The sequence below is a fragment of the Trichoplusia ni genome, unplaced genomic scaffold (assembly GCF_003590095.1).
Source record: "Trichoplusia ni isolate ovarian cell line Hi5 unplaced genomic scaffold, tn1 tig00002304, whole genome shotgun sequence".
Classification (NCBI taxonomy): domain Eukaryota; kingdom Metazoa; phylum Arthropoda; class Insecta; order Lepidoptera; family Noctuidae; genus Trichoplusia; species Trichoplusia ni.
The window spans coordinates 19975-37868 of NW_020800253.1; the positions used below are offsets into that span (position 1 = coordinate 19975).

Consider the following 17894-nt stretch of genomic DNA (forward strand, 5'->3'; position numbering starts at 1 on the left):
AGCACAATATCCCAAAGTAAATAGTCTTCGGTATTGCAATGAATAAGCGATTGTATTTAAAGCGAATGTGATATTTTGTATTCATGTTCTTAAACGGTGATTCTTTTGTTTATCTACATGAAAAAATAAGGTATTTCGTAATTATATTATATATTTTGTGATATTTGCTGGATGCAGCGATTTTGGGATACTCCGAAATTAGGTTTTATACTGATTATAATATATATTGAAGATATAATATAAGAAGTCCGTTAATTTGTTAGCATTCTCCCTTTTTTTTACTGTTACGGTATCTTATCGTCTAATTTTTAAAAGAAAATAAACAAGTTTAAAAATTACCTACCATGACAATTTTCACGTGTCAAGTCTTTCGTTTTCTCGAATACACTTTGTGTCGTTCCGACGCCCGCGGAGGAAATGGAGTACGTGTGTCGACATTTCCTTACACAAATCGATATTTTCCAATACCCTTAGCGAAACTAGCTTTTTCATCAGGTTCCTAGCAAAATAACTTCCTGTAACTGTAACAGATCGTACACTTGGCTGAAAGGCTATGTTTTGTTACCCACCCATAGAAAACTGTGCTGATACTTCGTAACCTGAATTCAAACATTCTTTCGAAATTTTAATACCGATTCGTCTAGAGAGAACTAGCCGGAAAACTGTAGTTTTTTATCCAAACAGCGTATTTGGATAAATTATGATCCTATTCCAAATTTTATTAAAAATGTTCGGCAAGAAAGCAATTGTTATTTCCCAAAAAAAAAAATGACAGGCTACCTAGAAATCTTGGTTAGGTTATGTTATTTGTTAGTTTAGGTCGATTTTGTTAGAATAGCTCAATTTAGTTGAAACGCATTGATCACAACCATTCACAGACACGTTATTTAAACGTCGGATATTATTTTCTGCAGTACCACCTTCAGATCTTTCGTCGTTATCAATCGAGTACCTTCATTCTTATTTTTGTTGTTAGGCAGTGACATAAATAAAAAAATGAACTTAGACCTAAAGACGTGATACTAATAGAAAATATTATATTAAGTTGTAGGCATTTCTTAGATTTTTGTTATTTTATTCGGTTTCCGCAGTTTAAAGGATTCGTCAAACGGAACGCGTCAGGATTACTCTGACGCTGTGCTATACCATCAAAACGGATTGTACTATAACGGTAGATACTTGTCACATCCCAACATAAACAATGTAACTATCATGCAAGCAATAGTAAGTACTCTGACGCGTCTTCAGTACGGCTTGACAAAAAAATTACGTCAGAGTACAACAAGATTCAGCGGTATAGCGCAACGTCAGAGGGATAAGGCAATGTTACACAACATTCGAATGGGAATCGAATAGAAAACTAGAGGAACGTCATCCCATGTCAAGTGTCGTGATTTTGACCTGTCAGTTCGTCAGCGTTCGCGATTGGGGAAATGTAACTTGTCAATAGGCCCCGCCCTCTCTGACGCGTTCGGTTTGGTGACACCTTTAGAATGAAATCTAAAGGTCTCTGTCTTTTTACAGATGTTATTTTCCAAGGATCCCGAGGTAAGCATGTAGGGCTTATTTTGAATTGTTTTTTTTTTAGTTTCGTTGTTTTTTTTTTGTTATTATTATGTATACTCAGTTTTAATTACCGTATGAAAAGCTCGCGATCGCAAATAATTGAAAAGATTTTTTTTTATCAATTTGTCTTGTTTGATTTGTGGCTTTGTTCCACTGTCAATGACATATGTTGACTGCTATTTGTAAAGTATACCTTGAACAGGTAAATTTAAGGTTCAAAATGGTTTCGGCGTGGGGAAATAATTAGAATTATTGTAATTATCTACTACATTTCTATGTCATCGTTTTCTGAATTGGAAAAAGAAGGGGAAAACAATTTTCATTTTATGTTATAAGCTCTCGCAAATGATTGCCGAGGTATTTAGACTTATTTGCAAGGCGATTTCAAATTCTTATCGAATTTTGTCTTTCGATCGATTTATTCACATAACACACAAATGCTTGTCCTACGCAGGGATCTAATCCGCGAAACGTAGCAATCACTGATGACTGGTTTGGCGTGCTGACCTCAACCACTCGGCTATCTGTGATATACAAAAACCCATAACTTCGGAAGAATCAATAAACTGCTGTATTCAGCAGGATTGGCTAAGACGAGCCGACCCCAACATGCCTTGGGAAAATTTTAATGGTATAAAATTGACCCAGAAACAAATTTCCCCTTGAGCTTTGATGGACATTGCTAATTAAATGAAGCCCCCTTGTGAAACCCTTTTAATTAAATTAACTGATTAACAATCATTGTTTACTGTTAGCAGTAAACAATACCTTCTGTGGTTCCCTTTGAAATAGGGTTAGGTTTTGACGACAAAATAATCTTTATCGAATTCAAAAAGGACGTGTTTTTGCAAAACAATTGACGGACAAAACTGTTTTTTTACTATTAGTACTATTTTTAATCCGCGAAGTCATCATAATCGCGTTGTATCGATCTTGCTAGGATAGTACCATATTAAATATATTTATTAAGATGTAGTTGCTGTGTAGTTGCTTGCATGCCTGCTGCCGAGTCCAGGGCTTAGTCAAGAAGACCTCATCAGGTGGGGCCTAGGCGGCGAGCGGGACGTACTCGAGCCATCGTCACCAAATGCGTGAGTTAGACAAAGATAGCGTGATTAGCGTGAACAAACACGTGATTTAGCCACATGCGTGATTAAATCAAAAACAAACTTATAGTAATCTAACGCCGAGGAATTAGACCTAGGTATTGAAAGTGGACAAGAGACTAGATAGCAAAATGATCTTAGCATTGGCTGAACAACATAGCAACAAACCGGATGCTGCTCTGGTGTCTGACTCATAGATTTATAACCTACAATTAAAAAAAATAGTCTCAATAACCCATGAGTGAACTAGAAATGAAAAAAATAACAAAAAATTGTCGCAACACATAAAACTTCATAAACGCGTCAGAACATCGCATAAAATTGAAAAGAGAACAGAATTAAAAACAAAACAAGTGACTCAAACGAACATTGGAACGTGTTCCGAATTCAAAATTTAAAACTGATTCGTTTCACAGCTTACTGGGCACGCTCACTTAATTTAGCCATTTTGTGTATACGGTCAGGGATGAAAGTCAAAAAGAATGTTTTAAAAAACACGACTGAAAACTTAGTACATATTTTTATACTAGATTTTAGTTTAGAGTTATTTTTAATAGGCTGGATCATTTGATAATTAAATTGTTGACAATCTTTATGCTCAATATGGGACGCCATTTTTAAAACTCATTTTGCCTTTCTCAGTCCACTATATTCACGAATTCAAGAAAACTACTTTTACACACAATTTAAAAACATTACCCCCCTTCATGTGTAGAGATAGACGCATAGTAAATGTCACCCTTAGCTGTCATTGCGCTTCATGCCGGTGACTGGCGAAAAGTGGCGAAGGATCGGGTAAGGTGGCATTCTCTCGTATGACCGGCCAAGGCACAGTTTAGGTCGCTGAGCCAACAGAGTAAGTAAGCTGTCAATGCTTTACAATTGTCAGGTGACATTTAACGAAAAAGGAAAATTTTTTAATAACAGCTTTTGTTGTGTGGAGGAGCTCGTGGCTAAGCTTTAACCGCATAAGTGAGTCGATCTCAGGTTAAGCTGTGCTTGACGCGGTTGGTCCGTAGATGGGTGACCATCTTTGTCATAACGAGTTCCTCCGTGTTTCGGAAGGCACGTTAAATTGTGGGTCCCGGCTGTTACTCCTACATCTTTGACAGTCGTTACAGGTAGTCAGAAGCTTGAAAAGTCTGACAACCAGTCTAACCAAGGGGTATCGTGTTGCCCAGGTAACTGGGTTGAGGAGGTCAGATAGGCAGTCGCTCCTTGTAAAACACTGGTAGTTAGCTGAAACCGGTTGGACTGGAGACCGACCCCAACATGGTTGGGAAAAGACTAGGCCAATGATGAGCAGCTTTTGTTTGTAACCCAAAAAAGAAAACCAATTTATTGTTTTTTTTTTTTTTTTAATAAATATGACAACGTCCACATTTTTTTGCTGACCGTACTTACATTGAAAACAATAAAAACTTATATAAAGTGCCAGGGTGACTCGTGACAAACTATTCTTTTTTCAAATATGGCAATTTTCATTACGCTTAAATTGTTTTTATAAAATGCCATTTCAAAAAGTGAAGTTTTTTTAAAAACTTTTAGTCAATCACTTGATATTCGATATTGGACTAATAATAGTTTAAAATTAATAATTAATGTTGAACAATAAATAAATAGGAAATTTGTTTTGCTTATTATGCGAAATGTAATATACCATAAATAATGTCAATATTAAATTGAAATCGTAGTGAGTACCATACATTGACGTGAAATATAAATGCGTTGATAATTTTGATGTTTGGTTGGTTTATTATAAATTAATTGACGTTTAATGAATATTTTGTAACGAAATTACAAAATTACATTTTAAAATATGTTTCATTTTAGTTTATGGTAAAATAAAACTTATTTCATACTTCGCAGAAAAATATTAGGTTCCTACTTCTAAAAGACACATTTCTTTTACGATAAAAAAAGAAAGACGTTCTTGAGGAGGCTGTTAAATGTGGATGTGGATGGATATAGGGGAAAAGGACGACCAGAGAAACGATGAATGGATTGTGTATAAGACGATATGGCTGCAAAGAGTGTTACCTGTGAGATGACGTCTAACAGAAAGGTATGGAAGAAGAAGACATGTTGCGCAGACCACAAATAAAAATTAATCGATTTAAAAATTCTTAAAACCCACGTTTTTAAATGTCACTCCATTCAAACGGTTAGACCTATTTTGATAGTTGTAAATTGCATTGTCATCGGGTTGAATCTACCGTTTAAATTTCAGCCTGCCAGCTTATCGGGGAGTGCCAAAAAAGTGAGTTACAAAAATCCAACCGGAGCGACAAACAAACAAGAAATGTGAGTGTATAAAAATGTGGGAAAAATTGGAATAAAGGCAGGGGAATTATGAAAGAGACATTCTTTTACAAAATACAGTATATAGCTAAACAGAGAGATAAGTCGGCCAACATAACTCAGGAAAACGCAAAACAGGAATTCAACTTATGCGAACGATAGTTTTAACATTAACTATGCTTTTAGTTCTAAGCTCGCTTTATCTCACAAAAGGGAATGTTATGTTGAAATGTGTTGGATTAATGAAATAACTCGTTGTTGGAGGCTTGGTAATATTATAACCGAGGTATTTTGTATGACTACCAGCGAATGTACAACAATATTTTGCATGGAATTTATAGTGAAGGAGTCTTATGCAATTTGCTTGATACATTTTGTTGCTTAACAAAACTAGGTTCTGCTTTGAAAAACGTTTTTGAGATCAATATAACAGTTTGACAAATAATGAATACCGATCAAATGCTACTTGGTGCTAAAAAAGGTTGACCATCAAATTCATAATTATGGTCGCATAACTTAAATTTTTATTTTAATTTATATAAAATTTCAACTATCTTGCTACTAGGGTTCATAAAATATACAGCCTGGTGACAAACAGGCAGACACACAGTCGAGTTTTAGAAATTGGTTGCTATCCAAACTCTTCGAGAGCTTAAAAATATCTGTACAATATTTTATCTATATCTAAACGCATTTTGAAAATGAATCTTGCAATTCAAATAAAAGAAATCATTAAAACTTATTAAAAAAGCTACGTAAGCGATCGAACACTTTTAAATCAAACTAAAAAGAAATATGAAATCCTAAAAAAAAAACTTCACCCCTCAAAGCTTTTAAATGGATCGACCGATTTTTATCAAACATGTCTTGAACAGTCGCAAATAAATCATCTTTAATACAAAACGAACACAATTGAAATTGCTCAATCCGTCAAATATAATAATATAATACTCCACGTTTTGCCTAAAAACTAGTTTCAGGCCAAGACCTTTAATCTGACACAAATCTAAAATCGATCCGAAAATCTCAGTGCAAAGTTCTGTGGAGAAAAAGAGATAACACAATCTGCCCGCTAACTTTGTCCTTGTCCGTCTTGAAAATACAAGATGGCCGTCAAAAGTCGTACTTTCATTATCTAGAAACTACAATTGCTTAAGAATTGACGTCTGTTTGTGAAAATTGCAAAAGAAGCGTCGGTCGTCCGGGAGCAAGATGGTCGATGACATTATAAAGGTCTCGGGTCGAGTCTGGATGAGGCTAGCACAGGACCGTAGAAATTGGCACGAGAAAGGGGAGGCCTATGCCCATCAGTGGGAGGATAAAGGCTGTGGATGATGATGATGATGATGATTGTGAAAATTCAATATAATGTGATTAAGCAGACCCCAGTTGTTGTTAAAATATTTTTGTGCTTTGAAAGGAAAAAAGATTCTGCAGAAAACGAGTTTTCAGAAAAGCGGGGTCTTGTTAACCCTTTATAGAGATTCATTAAGATGTTAAAACTTATTACACGCCCATTGCTTTTTGCTTTTTCGGAGAACGAAACACTTGCTAAATAATTTGAATTTAAGTTAGATATTAGTGAAAGAATAGCCAGGGTTTCTGTAGTCGAATAAGGAAGATTTGTTTCTCTTGTTGTTTAAATAGAGGCTTGTAAGTAGCATGCAAATAATTTGACTGGCCTGTTGGTGGGAGGCTCTGACTCTCGGTACTAAAGGTCGTGGGTTCGATTCCCAACCAGGACATGTCTGAGTGTAGAGCACGATTATTTCTTGTAATTAATGTATAATATGCAGAAGTATGTTTATCAGTTGTCTAATACTCACAATAACAGCTTTGCTTAGTTTGAGACTAGATGGCGTTGTGTGAAAGGTGTGTTATATAATTAAATAATTTAAATACAGAGGATTCTCTTTGCATAGTTTGTAACATGCTAGCTACTAAATACCTTGCTGGGAGAATTTTCACTCGCCTCCGCGTAAATTTCGACAAAACCGCTTAAAACAGAAGTTGTTATTAATAAGTACTTATGAAACAATTTTGCTAAATGTTTTCGGTGTTAAAACACGGACCGCTGTTATACTTGATACCGCTTTTGTTGTGAAAATGTTTGTTGAATTAAGTTTTTAAGTATGGTTGGAAATTTGTAGCTCTTTAACTGAACGTTAGGCGAAATTTAGTACACAAATAGTTTATAACTTGGGTTACCATATAGGATAGTTTTTATCCAAATTTTATGTTCCCGTGGGATCCTATTTCGATTTCTAACGCTGGCAATATCTGCTGAGGTAAATAATTGGTCTTACTTTGCAGTATTGACATCAGGTGGGGTTATTTAAAAGTGATAATTGATTCGTCTTTTTTTCGGAATATTCTCTTACCAGCAATAGTTATTCTTGGAGAGGGTATTTTATTACCCTGCACTTCAGACTGTGGTGTTCAAAATTCTCCAGGTGTTTCCCTCTATTTTTTTCTAGAAGTAATCCTATTCCCAAGATGAGAGGGTACGATCAGTGATCATGAGAGTAGCTCACAGCGAGATAGTTATTCCTTTTAGTAACATTTGTAACAGACTCAATACTTGCTTTTAAAAATTTTAAAAAATTACATTCCACATTCAAATATCATTTTTGACAGCGCTAACGCCGTTTTCATTTTGCAACTGACGTAACGCTCGGGGTTGTGTCAAAACTTCTTAAACATTTTTATCATCATCGGCCTAGCCTTTTCCCAACAATATTGGGGTCAGTTTCCAGTGTAACCGGATACAGCTAAGTAAAAGTGTTTTACAAGGAGCGACTGCCTATCTGACCTCCTCAACCCAGTTACCTGGGCAACGATACCCCTTGGGTTAGACTGGTTGTCAGACTTTCAAGTTTCTGACTAGGTACCTGTCTGCAACGACGGTCAAAGATGTATGAATAACAGCCGGGACCCACAATTTAACGTGCCTTCCGAAACACGCAGGAAAGCGTTCTGTGAAGATGGTCAGCCATCTACGGACCAACCACGTCAAGCGTAGCTTAACCTGTGATCGATTCACTTATGCGGTTTTAGCTTAGCCATGGGCAATGTTCTTTAACATTTATGTAGGTTTTATAATATAGTAGATAAGTAAGTTATTTTTGTAATTATAACTTCTAATAGGTTAATTATATTCATAGACGGGTAAACAGCGTGAGAGAGTCACACTTGTTTTATAGCAAGTTGACATTAACTTTGCATTTCTATTTATTGGTTTCACCCACGCTCCTTCCATTCCTGTGTGTAATGATTATGTGAAAATTTGTCCGATTTTATTTATAAAAATCTTTAGTTTAACGTCTTTTTAAAATCGAATATTTTAGAGATGTAATAAGTGTAACTGATTTTGGAGATAAATAAATGATTAAAACCCGTCGTTCTTTAGAGGGAGAGAGCGCTCTAGGCCTTCTATATCCCTGTTCCGTTCTCTCAACAGTTATTTAATGTCAATAGACATTATGAAAGTCTGTAATAGTAATGTTGAGTTCGAAGTAAACTGAAATACTGATTCAACTTTAGAAGTCTGGGTAAATATATTCAAGATCTTTAATCAATGTTTGCACAGACTTTGTATTAAATCTCAATTGGATTCTTAAAAAAATACGTTTGCTTTAAAGCATTTTCTGTCTCACACCAAGCAATAGCCTTTGCCCTCTACCATGGGTTGTTGAAGTAGGGTTTTGTTTTATTGTAACTAGCCTGGTGTGTCCAACGGGACAAAATCCACCAATAGCTTCCCAAAAATGTGCCACTTGAAACCTCCTTGAACCAAACCTGAACCGCCGCGCTACGTCATCCGAATTTTGGTGGTATGGAAATTGTTTTTTTCTCAACCTCCTTAATCTGTCTTTTGACGCACTCGTGCTGAAGGTCAGGGTGTCATTCTTCAGCAGAGTAGCCCTGAGTGACTACACCATTGTAACCTCTGTTTCTCATAACTTTTATCAAAGAGAGATGGAAAACTCTCCTAGGATTTTTAATTTCATTTAGGTTAGGTTAAGTTTTATTTTATTTTCAAATTTTATATTGGATTATCTTATTCTAAGTCATAATGTTTTTGCTAGTCTGTATGTTGTGGGTATTAATTGCCCGGAATCATTATAAATGCGAAAGTAACCTTGTCTGTCTGTTTGTCTGACTGTTACGCTCTCACGTCTAAATCACTGAATTGATTTTAATGAAATTTGGTACAGAGATAGAGTTGAACTTGAGAAAGAAAGACCTTTGAAGAATTCTCTTGGAAACGCGATGTGACTGACCTCGACGCGGGCGAAGCCGCGGTCGAAAAGCTAATAAAGAATATTTAATTCACTTAAGTTAATTTAATCCTACATTATTCATAATAAGTATCTATCTACTAATTTATTAAAAATAATTAAATAACTCCAAAATCCAGAGATTTAGTTTTCATCTGGCTTACACTATTCCCATTTCGCTGAATCCACGTTCATTTAAAATTAACAGGCATTGTAACCAAAGCCCCGACTATGACACGTCCCGCGGTACGCGAGAGAGCTCGGCGCCTCGCTCATGCATAATCCATTGCCAATTATAGTTGCATGCTAAACTAATTGCTTCATAGTTAATTTTCAATGTATATCGAACGACACGGTGTAGTCGTTTGTTTCATTTACAGTCATGACACTGATTACGGAGTTGGTGGGAATGTATGAAAGTAAAATGATATTTTTTTTAGCACATAATTGTTTCTTTTACTTCTAAATTAGGTAGTTCATTTGTTGACGTCGGCAATTCGTGACGTCACCAATAACGTGGTTCTCTATTGAAAGCTTTTTCAAATAACCCATTTACCATTTACCATTCTCGAAGTCTGACTCAAGAAGACGATTTTAAAAATGTGTCTGTCTCTCTGGGGCATCATAACTCCCGATCACATTGATCGATTTCAATTGAATTTTTATTTAGGGTGAATTGATTGCGTGCGTCCTTAGACATGTTTGATAAACAATCGGTCTAGCAATTTACAAGTCTTTTAATGCGAAATTCTAATCTAGGAGATTTTCTAATCTTTGCATTTAATACGATGTGGCTTTTCTTAAACTGTCCTAATATAAACACAGTCTTTCAGTGGCCTCATTTGCCTTCAGACATGTGTTACATATGTTTCTATGTACGCGTCATTCAGCCGCGACGTGTGACGTCACTCACTATCACTAAGAAGTCTCGTTATCAGTTGTGTGTCTACTGTTATAGTTTGTTTTGTATCAACAGCTGTTTGTGGCATTACGTTCTATTCTTGGTGCAATTATTTTTGAAGTGTTTTTTTTTCTGTGTTTTGAGGTCGACTTCCAGTCCTGTCAATAATAGTGTTTGTTTGTATTATATTTACGAATGTGGTTTATAGTTTATCGTCTGTTTTTTGGGTAACTATTTTTATAGATTGAATAGCTGTCCCGGCGAACTATGTACCGGTTAACAGTCGATGATCACACTGGAGACAAAAAATTAAGGGTGGACTCTTATCACTTAGGGTTATGAAAAATAGATAGTAGCCACTGCTCAGACCTACTAAATACGCATATAAATTTGGTAAAAAACGATGTTTTCATCATAAATGTATTAGTACTTTGCCTGCATTCAATTAATCGTAGCAAAGAACCCGGAAGCGACATCAAAAAAATCTGTCACTTCTAAAACATGCTAAAAGAAAACCTATTTGTTATGAGAATCTGAATTTGGGGATTAAATTCTCCAACCCACAGTGAGCTGACATGGTGATTAATGCTAAAACCTTTCTTGCACGTCAAGTCTTGCCGGGCAGTTTGACATTTATATTCCGTTATTATATTATTCAACTAGCTGTTGCCCGCGACTTCGTCCGCGTGGTTATAGATATAAGTTATGATTTATAACTGCCCTGTTTTTTTCTACATTTTCCGTCGTATCTTCGCTCCTATTAGTCGCAGCGTAATGTTAAATAGCCTATATCCTTCCTCGATAAATGGTCTATTCAAAATAAAATTTCAATTCGAACCAGCAATGCCTGAGATTAGCGCGTTCAAACAAACAAACTCTTCAGTTTTATAATATTAAAGTATAGATTATCATACATATTCAATATGCAAGTTTCAAATCCTCTCGTACATAATAGAGACTATTCCTAAAGTAGTTTGGCAGTTCCCAAGACTTCTTGTTAGTTAGAAAACTAGAAGTGTCACCTCATTGGTCACAAGCTTAACTAACTCGTTTCGAAGCGATGTTCGTAAGATACTTGGACAAGTCTTTGACACAACTTACACTTATACTTCAAGTGTGTCTAAATCTGCTTGTGAAATGTCGGGTTTAAGTTTTCGCACGGAAAGAAGTTTACCAGTTTTTCATTTTACTACTTAAAGTTTTTAAAGAAACTGTTATGGGAAATGCGTATGAGGTTAGATTCCAAGATTTCAGCTACGTCTAAACCGCGAGAATAAAATAAATGAAACATCTTCATTTGAGTGCAAAAGCTTTAAACGTAGGACAATTTAAGAGAGTATTATTTTTTTATTATCATGACTTAGAAATTTTTCCAAGCACTAACGTATCAGACAAGACTGAGAAAACTTAAACGCAGTACAATTATAGTTTTAATTAAAGATGGTCGCCAAACTCATACACTATGTTCTGACAAATTACTTAGTATATAAATCCAGTATAGTAAGTCACTATGTAGAAGTTACTTCACAGCTTGTTCGAGTCTTGAGATCCCACTCCTAGGCTGAGACCTGACACTTATTCTCTACACCTATCATTCGCGATTTCTGGCTACATGCACACTATGTTACACAGAGTTACTTATCAAAAACCAGCTTTTTTTAAATCTTTATTTAGACTGGAATTATTTGCTTAAATTTAATTTCTTTATTTACAGGTAAGATTTGACGTGGAGAAAAACTTCGATCGTAAATATGAAGATGGAAAACTATGGATTCGATTTCCATTCGTTTAATGAGAGACATGAAGCATAATAAATATCAAAGTACCATCAGAGGCATCTTAAGGTAAGTGACATATACCTAAGAAGGTACCTACCAACTTAAATACATATTTTAGACAGTATTTTTCCGCCATCAGAAGGGGACTTAAATGTTCCTTCTTTTGTTTTAAAAAGAATGTTAGGGATGTGCAATGTTTGATTCATATATACGAATACAGATTATATGGTATTGGTTTCGGATTTGAAATGATTACACAGAGTGTATAATTCACATAAATGTAATAAATGGAAGATCAAGAGAAGTAAAATTTGAAGCGTTAACGTTTTAATAAATAAACAATAAATGCGGACAACATCACATACATTGTTCTGAACCCAAAGTAAGTTGCTAAAGCACTTGGGTTATGGAATTCAGATACAACGAAGGTACCACAAACACCCAGACCCGAGACAATGTAGAAATGTGAATTTTTACATTGACCCGACCGGGGATCGAACCCGGGACCTCAGAGCTAGCGACACCTTGAAACCGGTGCGTGCGCCACTCGACCACGGAGGTCGTCATAATCACAATAGTTTTGTGTGATAAGACAGATAAGAACGCGTATTATTTTATATCAATTTCACAATTTCTGTACAGAAACATATAAATCATTATTTTTCTAAGGAATCTCATCCAGCAGCCCTGCAAAGGAAAACATTAATTATAAAAGTGTACAAGAAACAAGGTCTGATTGTACTCGGCCAATATCCGAAATTATTTAGTTGCGGCCCCGGATATTTTTTTTGTTTCGGATATCGATAGTTTCGGTTACGATTACAGAGCTCCCTAATACCCCTCGCTAGATATAAAACATGCCATCTTTTTTATAACTGGCATCAAACTGAAAGTCAACATTATCTGTACAGAGGGGACTGAAAATACTTTCAAGACAGGGTGATAAACTCTTGTCATCTCTTTCTGTCTCAAAGAAATTCAAATATAAAAACGGAATCACCTTTTTATGTTTCGTCTTTCGACCAAGGCTAAAGACAAGAGTATCGTAAAGAGATATAATTTGTGATTTATGCGATTTTAGACTTTACTGCTTGGGAGTAGAGGTGGTTTTATTATAAAAATGGAGTAAACTGCGGTCTGCTTACGGTTTTAGCGTATTAAATTCGAATAGGTTGTAAACAAAATGATAGTTTTATGAACTTTGAGCTCTAAAACAAAACTATGAGAGTATATTTTGTCATTAAAAGTACAATTTTTCAGAAAGGTTTCATTTTTACATCAAACTCTTTTGCCATCTCGTTGGTTGGATGTAAAAACTACTTCTATCTCTCAATATTCGTAATAACTTGTGGTTCAACATGTATTTGTCTTCAATACATTTCAGGCAGCCGTTATCCACACATACAAGACAAGTCTTTGCTCCCAATAATTGGTTAGAAACGACATTGTTAGGAGTTGATGTGCTGAAAACATTTTTGACAGTCTATTATCCAATGCAAATTATCATCACAATTAAGGTGAAAATAATATAAACTCATATTACATGTTTTTGGTTATAATAGTACCAGCCTAGGAAAAGCATGATCATTGATCATCTCTCTACTGGTAGGAGATTCCAAATATTCTGAATTTTTTAAGAAATTACATATTACTTTGAAAAGGTCACGTTCTCACTTTGCCTGCGTTGGTATCAAACTTGCACATCTTGTAAAAAAATCCACGACTTCGTTTTGAAATGCAAATATTACGATGAATATCAAATACACTGATGTCCGATTGCCTTGCATAATAATTCAGTTTGAAACGAACGTAAGAAACAAAAACGTGCACCGGCCTTCCCCAAGTAAGCTATAAAGAGTTTACGATCAAAAACACGAATTGGATAAAACATTTACGCGCGCATTGAAAATAGTAATAACTTTGGTACATACAAAGATGCTCGTCCCTCTTATATTTATTTCATGTAAGTCTGAAATGTTTTTTTTTAATAAATGCGGACAACATCACATACATTGTTCTGAACCCAAAGTAAGTTGCTAAAGCACTTGTGTTATGGAATTCAGAAACAACGAAGGTATCACAAACACCCAGACCCAAGACAATGTAGAAATGTGAATTTTTACATTGACCCGACCGGGGATCGAACCCGGGACCTCAGAGTTAGCGACACCTTGAAACCGGTGCGTACGCCACTCGACCACGGAGGTCGTCTAAAAATACTAACTTTATAACGACTGTCAACTGGTTTCTGAAAAACTAATTAGCGCAATTAAATCCCAGATGATAATCTATCACGTCGTATTAAGTGTGATTGGGTGTTAATATTAGTGTTGTCATTTCCCATTTAGTTATGGATGTATCAACAAATATCACTCTGTGTTTAAGTGTTTCTGTGTGTGAGCTATGTTACAAATTGAATTATAAGAATTCGAGTATAAATTGAGGGAGTAGGAATTGAGGAATCGCCTGCTTATGACCCACTTAATAACGTGCAATAGTTGCCCAACACCTGCACTTTGAATGATCAAATACCAAATACAGTTCAACTGACAACTTTTGAATTAGGACGCACAAAGAGGGGTAATAAGCGTGCCTGTTGGTAGCATCACAGCTCCCCAACGGATAGAGCGATTTCAATTTAGTTTCTTTCGAACTTATAGTTGAATTATGCACAAATTCTTCAAACATGTTTGATGAAAATTGGTCTAGCCTTTTAAAAGTTGTTACTCTGGTCTCTGTATATCCAAATCAAAAATCTTCAATCGATGTAGTAATATGACTCATGAGTTACTAAGAACTTGTACTGGAATACTAAATACAGTAGCGTTAATGTTAGACTGACGCCAGCTCCGTCTGGAGCCACCCTCGTTAGTTGTGAATAGAATTGCAAATTCATTAAGCGACCCCATACCATCGCTCGATAACGAGCGGTTGGAAGCTGCAAATTGCTTGTTTTGTTTATATCAGAAATTCTAAATTATATTATGAGCCGTCAATGAACTTTGATCAGGGATTCGAGATCTGATTCATTTGGTTTAGACTGTATTAGAGCAAACGAAGTAATTTTGAAAAACAAGTGATTATTGGCCTAGACGCTTGTTGAAGTTTCCAATATTTCGAATCCAGGTAGAAAACAAATGCTAGACTTGTAAGTGACCCAATCAATAATAAAAAAATAATTTTAATAGATCAGGTACTTAATGAAGACTTAATTCTCGATACAGATACAGTATCCTGTTCGGCATCCCACTCAATATATTACAAAGTGGTGCCCGGACACATCGCCGACACACAACCGGTACATGGAAACACAACAGAGAGCATCGAATCCGTTACCAAATACAACGACACGATACTCTTTGACACGTTCATTAACGTTCTAATAGAAGTCACTACGGAACAACTGAGGAACATAAAGAGCAATGTAATGACAAACTACGAATTGCAACGAGACGATGTGAACGATATAAAACGAGCCTTCAATAACATCGAAGAGAAGTACACGGAGATTCTTCACAAGAAGCTAGCGAAGATGATGGAATCGGAGAACTTTAACGTGACCGACCATTTCATGATCGACTTCATGGACGTGTCAAACTACATTTTAGAACGAGTACTGAAGTTCCACATCAAGAATGTGAAAGGGAAGATGGTGTCGCACACGAAATGGTACAAACAAACGCTTAAGGAGAAGATATTAAGGCAGCAAACGAAGATCTCGTTCAATTTCATCGAGAACCACGTTTGCGATACACTACAGATTTGTAGAGACAGATATTACTACAGTGACTATTTAATAGATTGGTTGAGGAGTCTAATGAACGTCGGATTCCGAGACCTGAAGCGATTCTTCGTACCGGTCCCAGAAATTCTGGAGCAGCACAAACATTTCATACAATCCAACATCAAATTCCGTCAAACCATCAAATACATAATTAATGCCGAGGCCTTAGTCAAGCGCGACACTTTGGACTTTATCGACGAAGTTTTGACGAATCCGGACAAAGTTCTGAAACTGTCCCCGGCAGCGTTGAAACCGAGCGTGACCCTACTTCGAGAGTTGTTCAGCCTGATAGATGGCGCTTATGACGTCAACGACCAGAATATAGAGAATCTGGAAAGCATAACGGAAATGCTAAGAGACTGGATCGATGGTAGCAATTTCGATATACACAAAGTATTGAACGCCATAGTCGAGAACATGAAAGTGAATTTAAAAATATGGCCAATAGACGTTCAGAGCAGAATTTACTATGTGTGGTCAGAAATTATAGTTTTGTAAATAAATGTTTTATTACTTTTTTATGGCGATTGTTTTGTTCTTTCATAAATGGTAGGGATGTGATACTCTCTAACCGTAACCGAAACTATCGGATATTCGATAATAAAATTGCAAATTGTTTTGGATAGGATCCGAATGTATTGGACATAGTATTACTTATTATTGTAGACTGAGCCGTCACATAGTAACGTGAACAAGTGTTTATTTTATTTAACTTTACTTAACAAGGTTTGTTATGTTCATAACCGAAAATATCCGAAAGTTTTCTTGATTTGAAATTCTTTTCTCAAAACTCCGGCTGGACACAAATCAGACTATACCGCTAATAAACGTGAGTAAAACAAAAATTCTTTGATATCCGAAAATGTTCTTTTCCCATCCCTACTTCGACTTTACGAACGGTTATTTTAGGATTATACCGTCGTGTTTGAGTGCGTCCTTAACTCTCGTGATCTCATATTTGATTAGTATGATCTACACTCGGGCTAGGTCAGAACCGAGCCGTAATACAATGAATAAACACCGCTTACGTAATATCTATATTAATGGATACTTTTTCACAAATATTCTCTGCCCACGTTTTGTACCGCAATTAAGTTTAATTGGTCTATAGTAAAGTTATCTAGAAGTGACCTCATTGTCTGGCTACCTAATAATAATCTATACTTCTATTCTTACTAATATATAAAGCTGAAGAGTTTGTTTGTTTGATTGTATGTTTGTTTGTTTGAACGCGCTAATCTCAGGAACTACTTGTTCAAATTGTAAAATTCTTTTTGTATTGAATAGACCATTAATCGAGGAAGGTTTTTGGCTATATACCATCACGCTGCAACTAAAAGAAGCGAAGATACAATGGAAAATGTGGAAAAAACAGGGAAAATTATTCATCTTCGAGGGCTTCCGTTAAAAATTCCTAACTTATATCTCCTAACCACGCGGACGAAGTCGCGGGCAACAGCTAGTATAATAATATTAGGAATCATCTCGTGTCGATCACTGATCACGCTTGTTCACGTATTTGTAAGCGTAGATTCTGAATTTGGAATTCGGATTTTCTTACAATATTTGCCAATGGTGTGACAACATTATTATGTAAGTTCCTTTTTAACAGATCAAAGTAATAAATTAATTGGGCCGAGTGCCAAAACTCTTTTTAAAGACCTAGCAAAGCGTCTCGTTGACACTTCTCGTGACCCAAAGGTTGGCTTTTACCTCGCTCAGAGGATTAGCATTGCCATTCAACGTGGGCCTTTTGGCCTTCTGGGCACACTCCCAGCCGGCAGCGATGCCGATGAATTTTTTGATGCTTAGATTTAATTATTTTTTGTTTTTTAACTTGTAAATATTTAACTCTGTAAAATTGTAAATAATCTGAGGGAAAATATATTTAAAATGTTTATGTCTTTGTATATTAAAATTAGATAGTTTAACTTTGAAAAAAACCCTTCAAAATAAGGTAAAATTGAATATTTAAACATTGACCCGATCAAATGTTTTGACTGTGAAACAGAAGTATTCGAAAGATACTATTCGTATACCTACTGCTACTAGCTGAGTGGCTGAGGAAACCACGCCAAACGCACGAAACACGAAGTGTCGAGAGTGCGATCCTTGCTTAGAACAAGCATTTATATGATCCACGAATGCTTGTCCTGAGTCTGGGTGTATTTGTGCATG

General features: G+C 35.8%; 1 protein-coding gene across 1 annotated transcript; it reads left to right on the forward strand.

Annotated features, from left to right (window-relative positions):
• Positions 1-12440: 12440 nt before the first annotated feature.
• On the forward strand, positions 12441-16933 carry LOC113507522. Its single transcript, XM_026890377.1, has 2 exons — positions 12441-13895; positions 15157-16933. Exons 1-2 carry the CDS (start codon positions 13868-13870, stop codon positions 16212-16214), a joined length of 1086 nt encoding a protein of 361 aa, XP_026746178.1. The 5' UTR covers positions 12441-13867; the 3' UTR covers positions 16215-16933.
• Positions 16934-17894: the final 961 nt, after the last annotated feature.

Excerpts from the sequence above, each read along its gene's own strand:
- LOC113507522 (XM_026890377.1), top strand. The coding sequence starts at position 13,868 with ATGCTCGTCCCTCTTATATTTATTTCAT. Across the intron at positions 13,896-15,156 it reads CCCTCTTATATTTATTTCAT|ATACAGTATCCTGTTCGGCA; the intron begins GTAAGTCTGAAA and ends TTCTCGATACAG.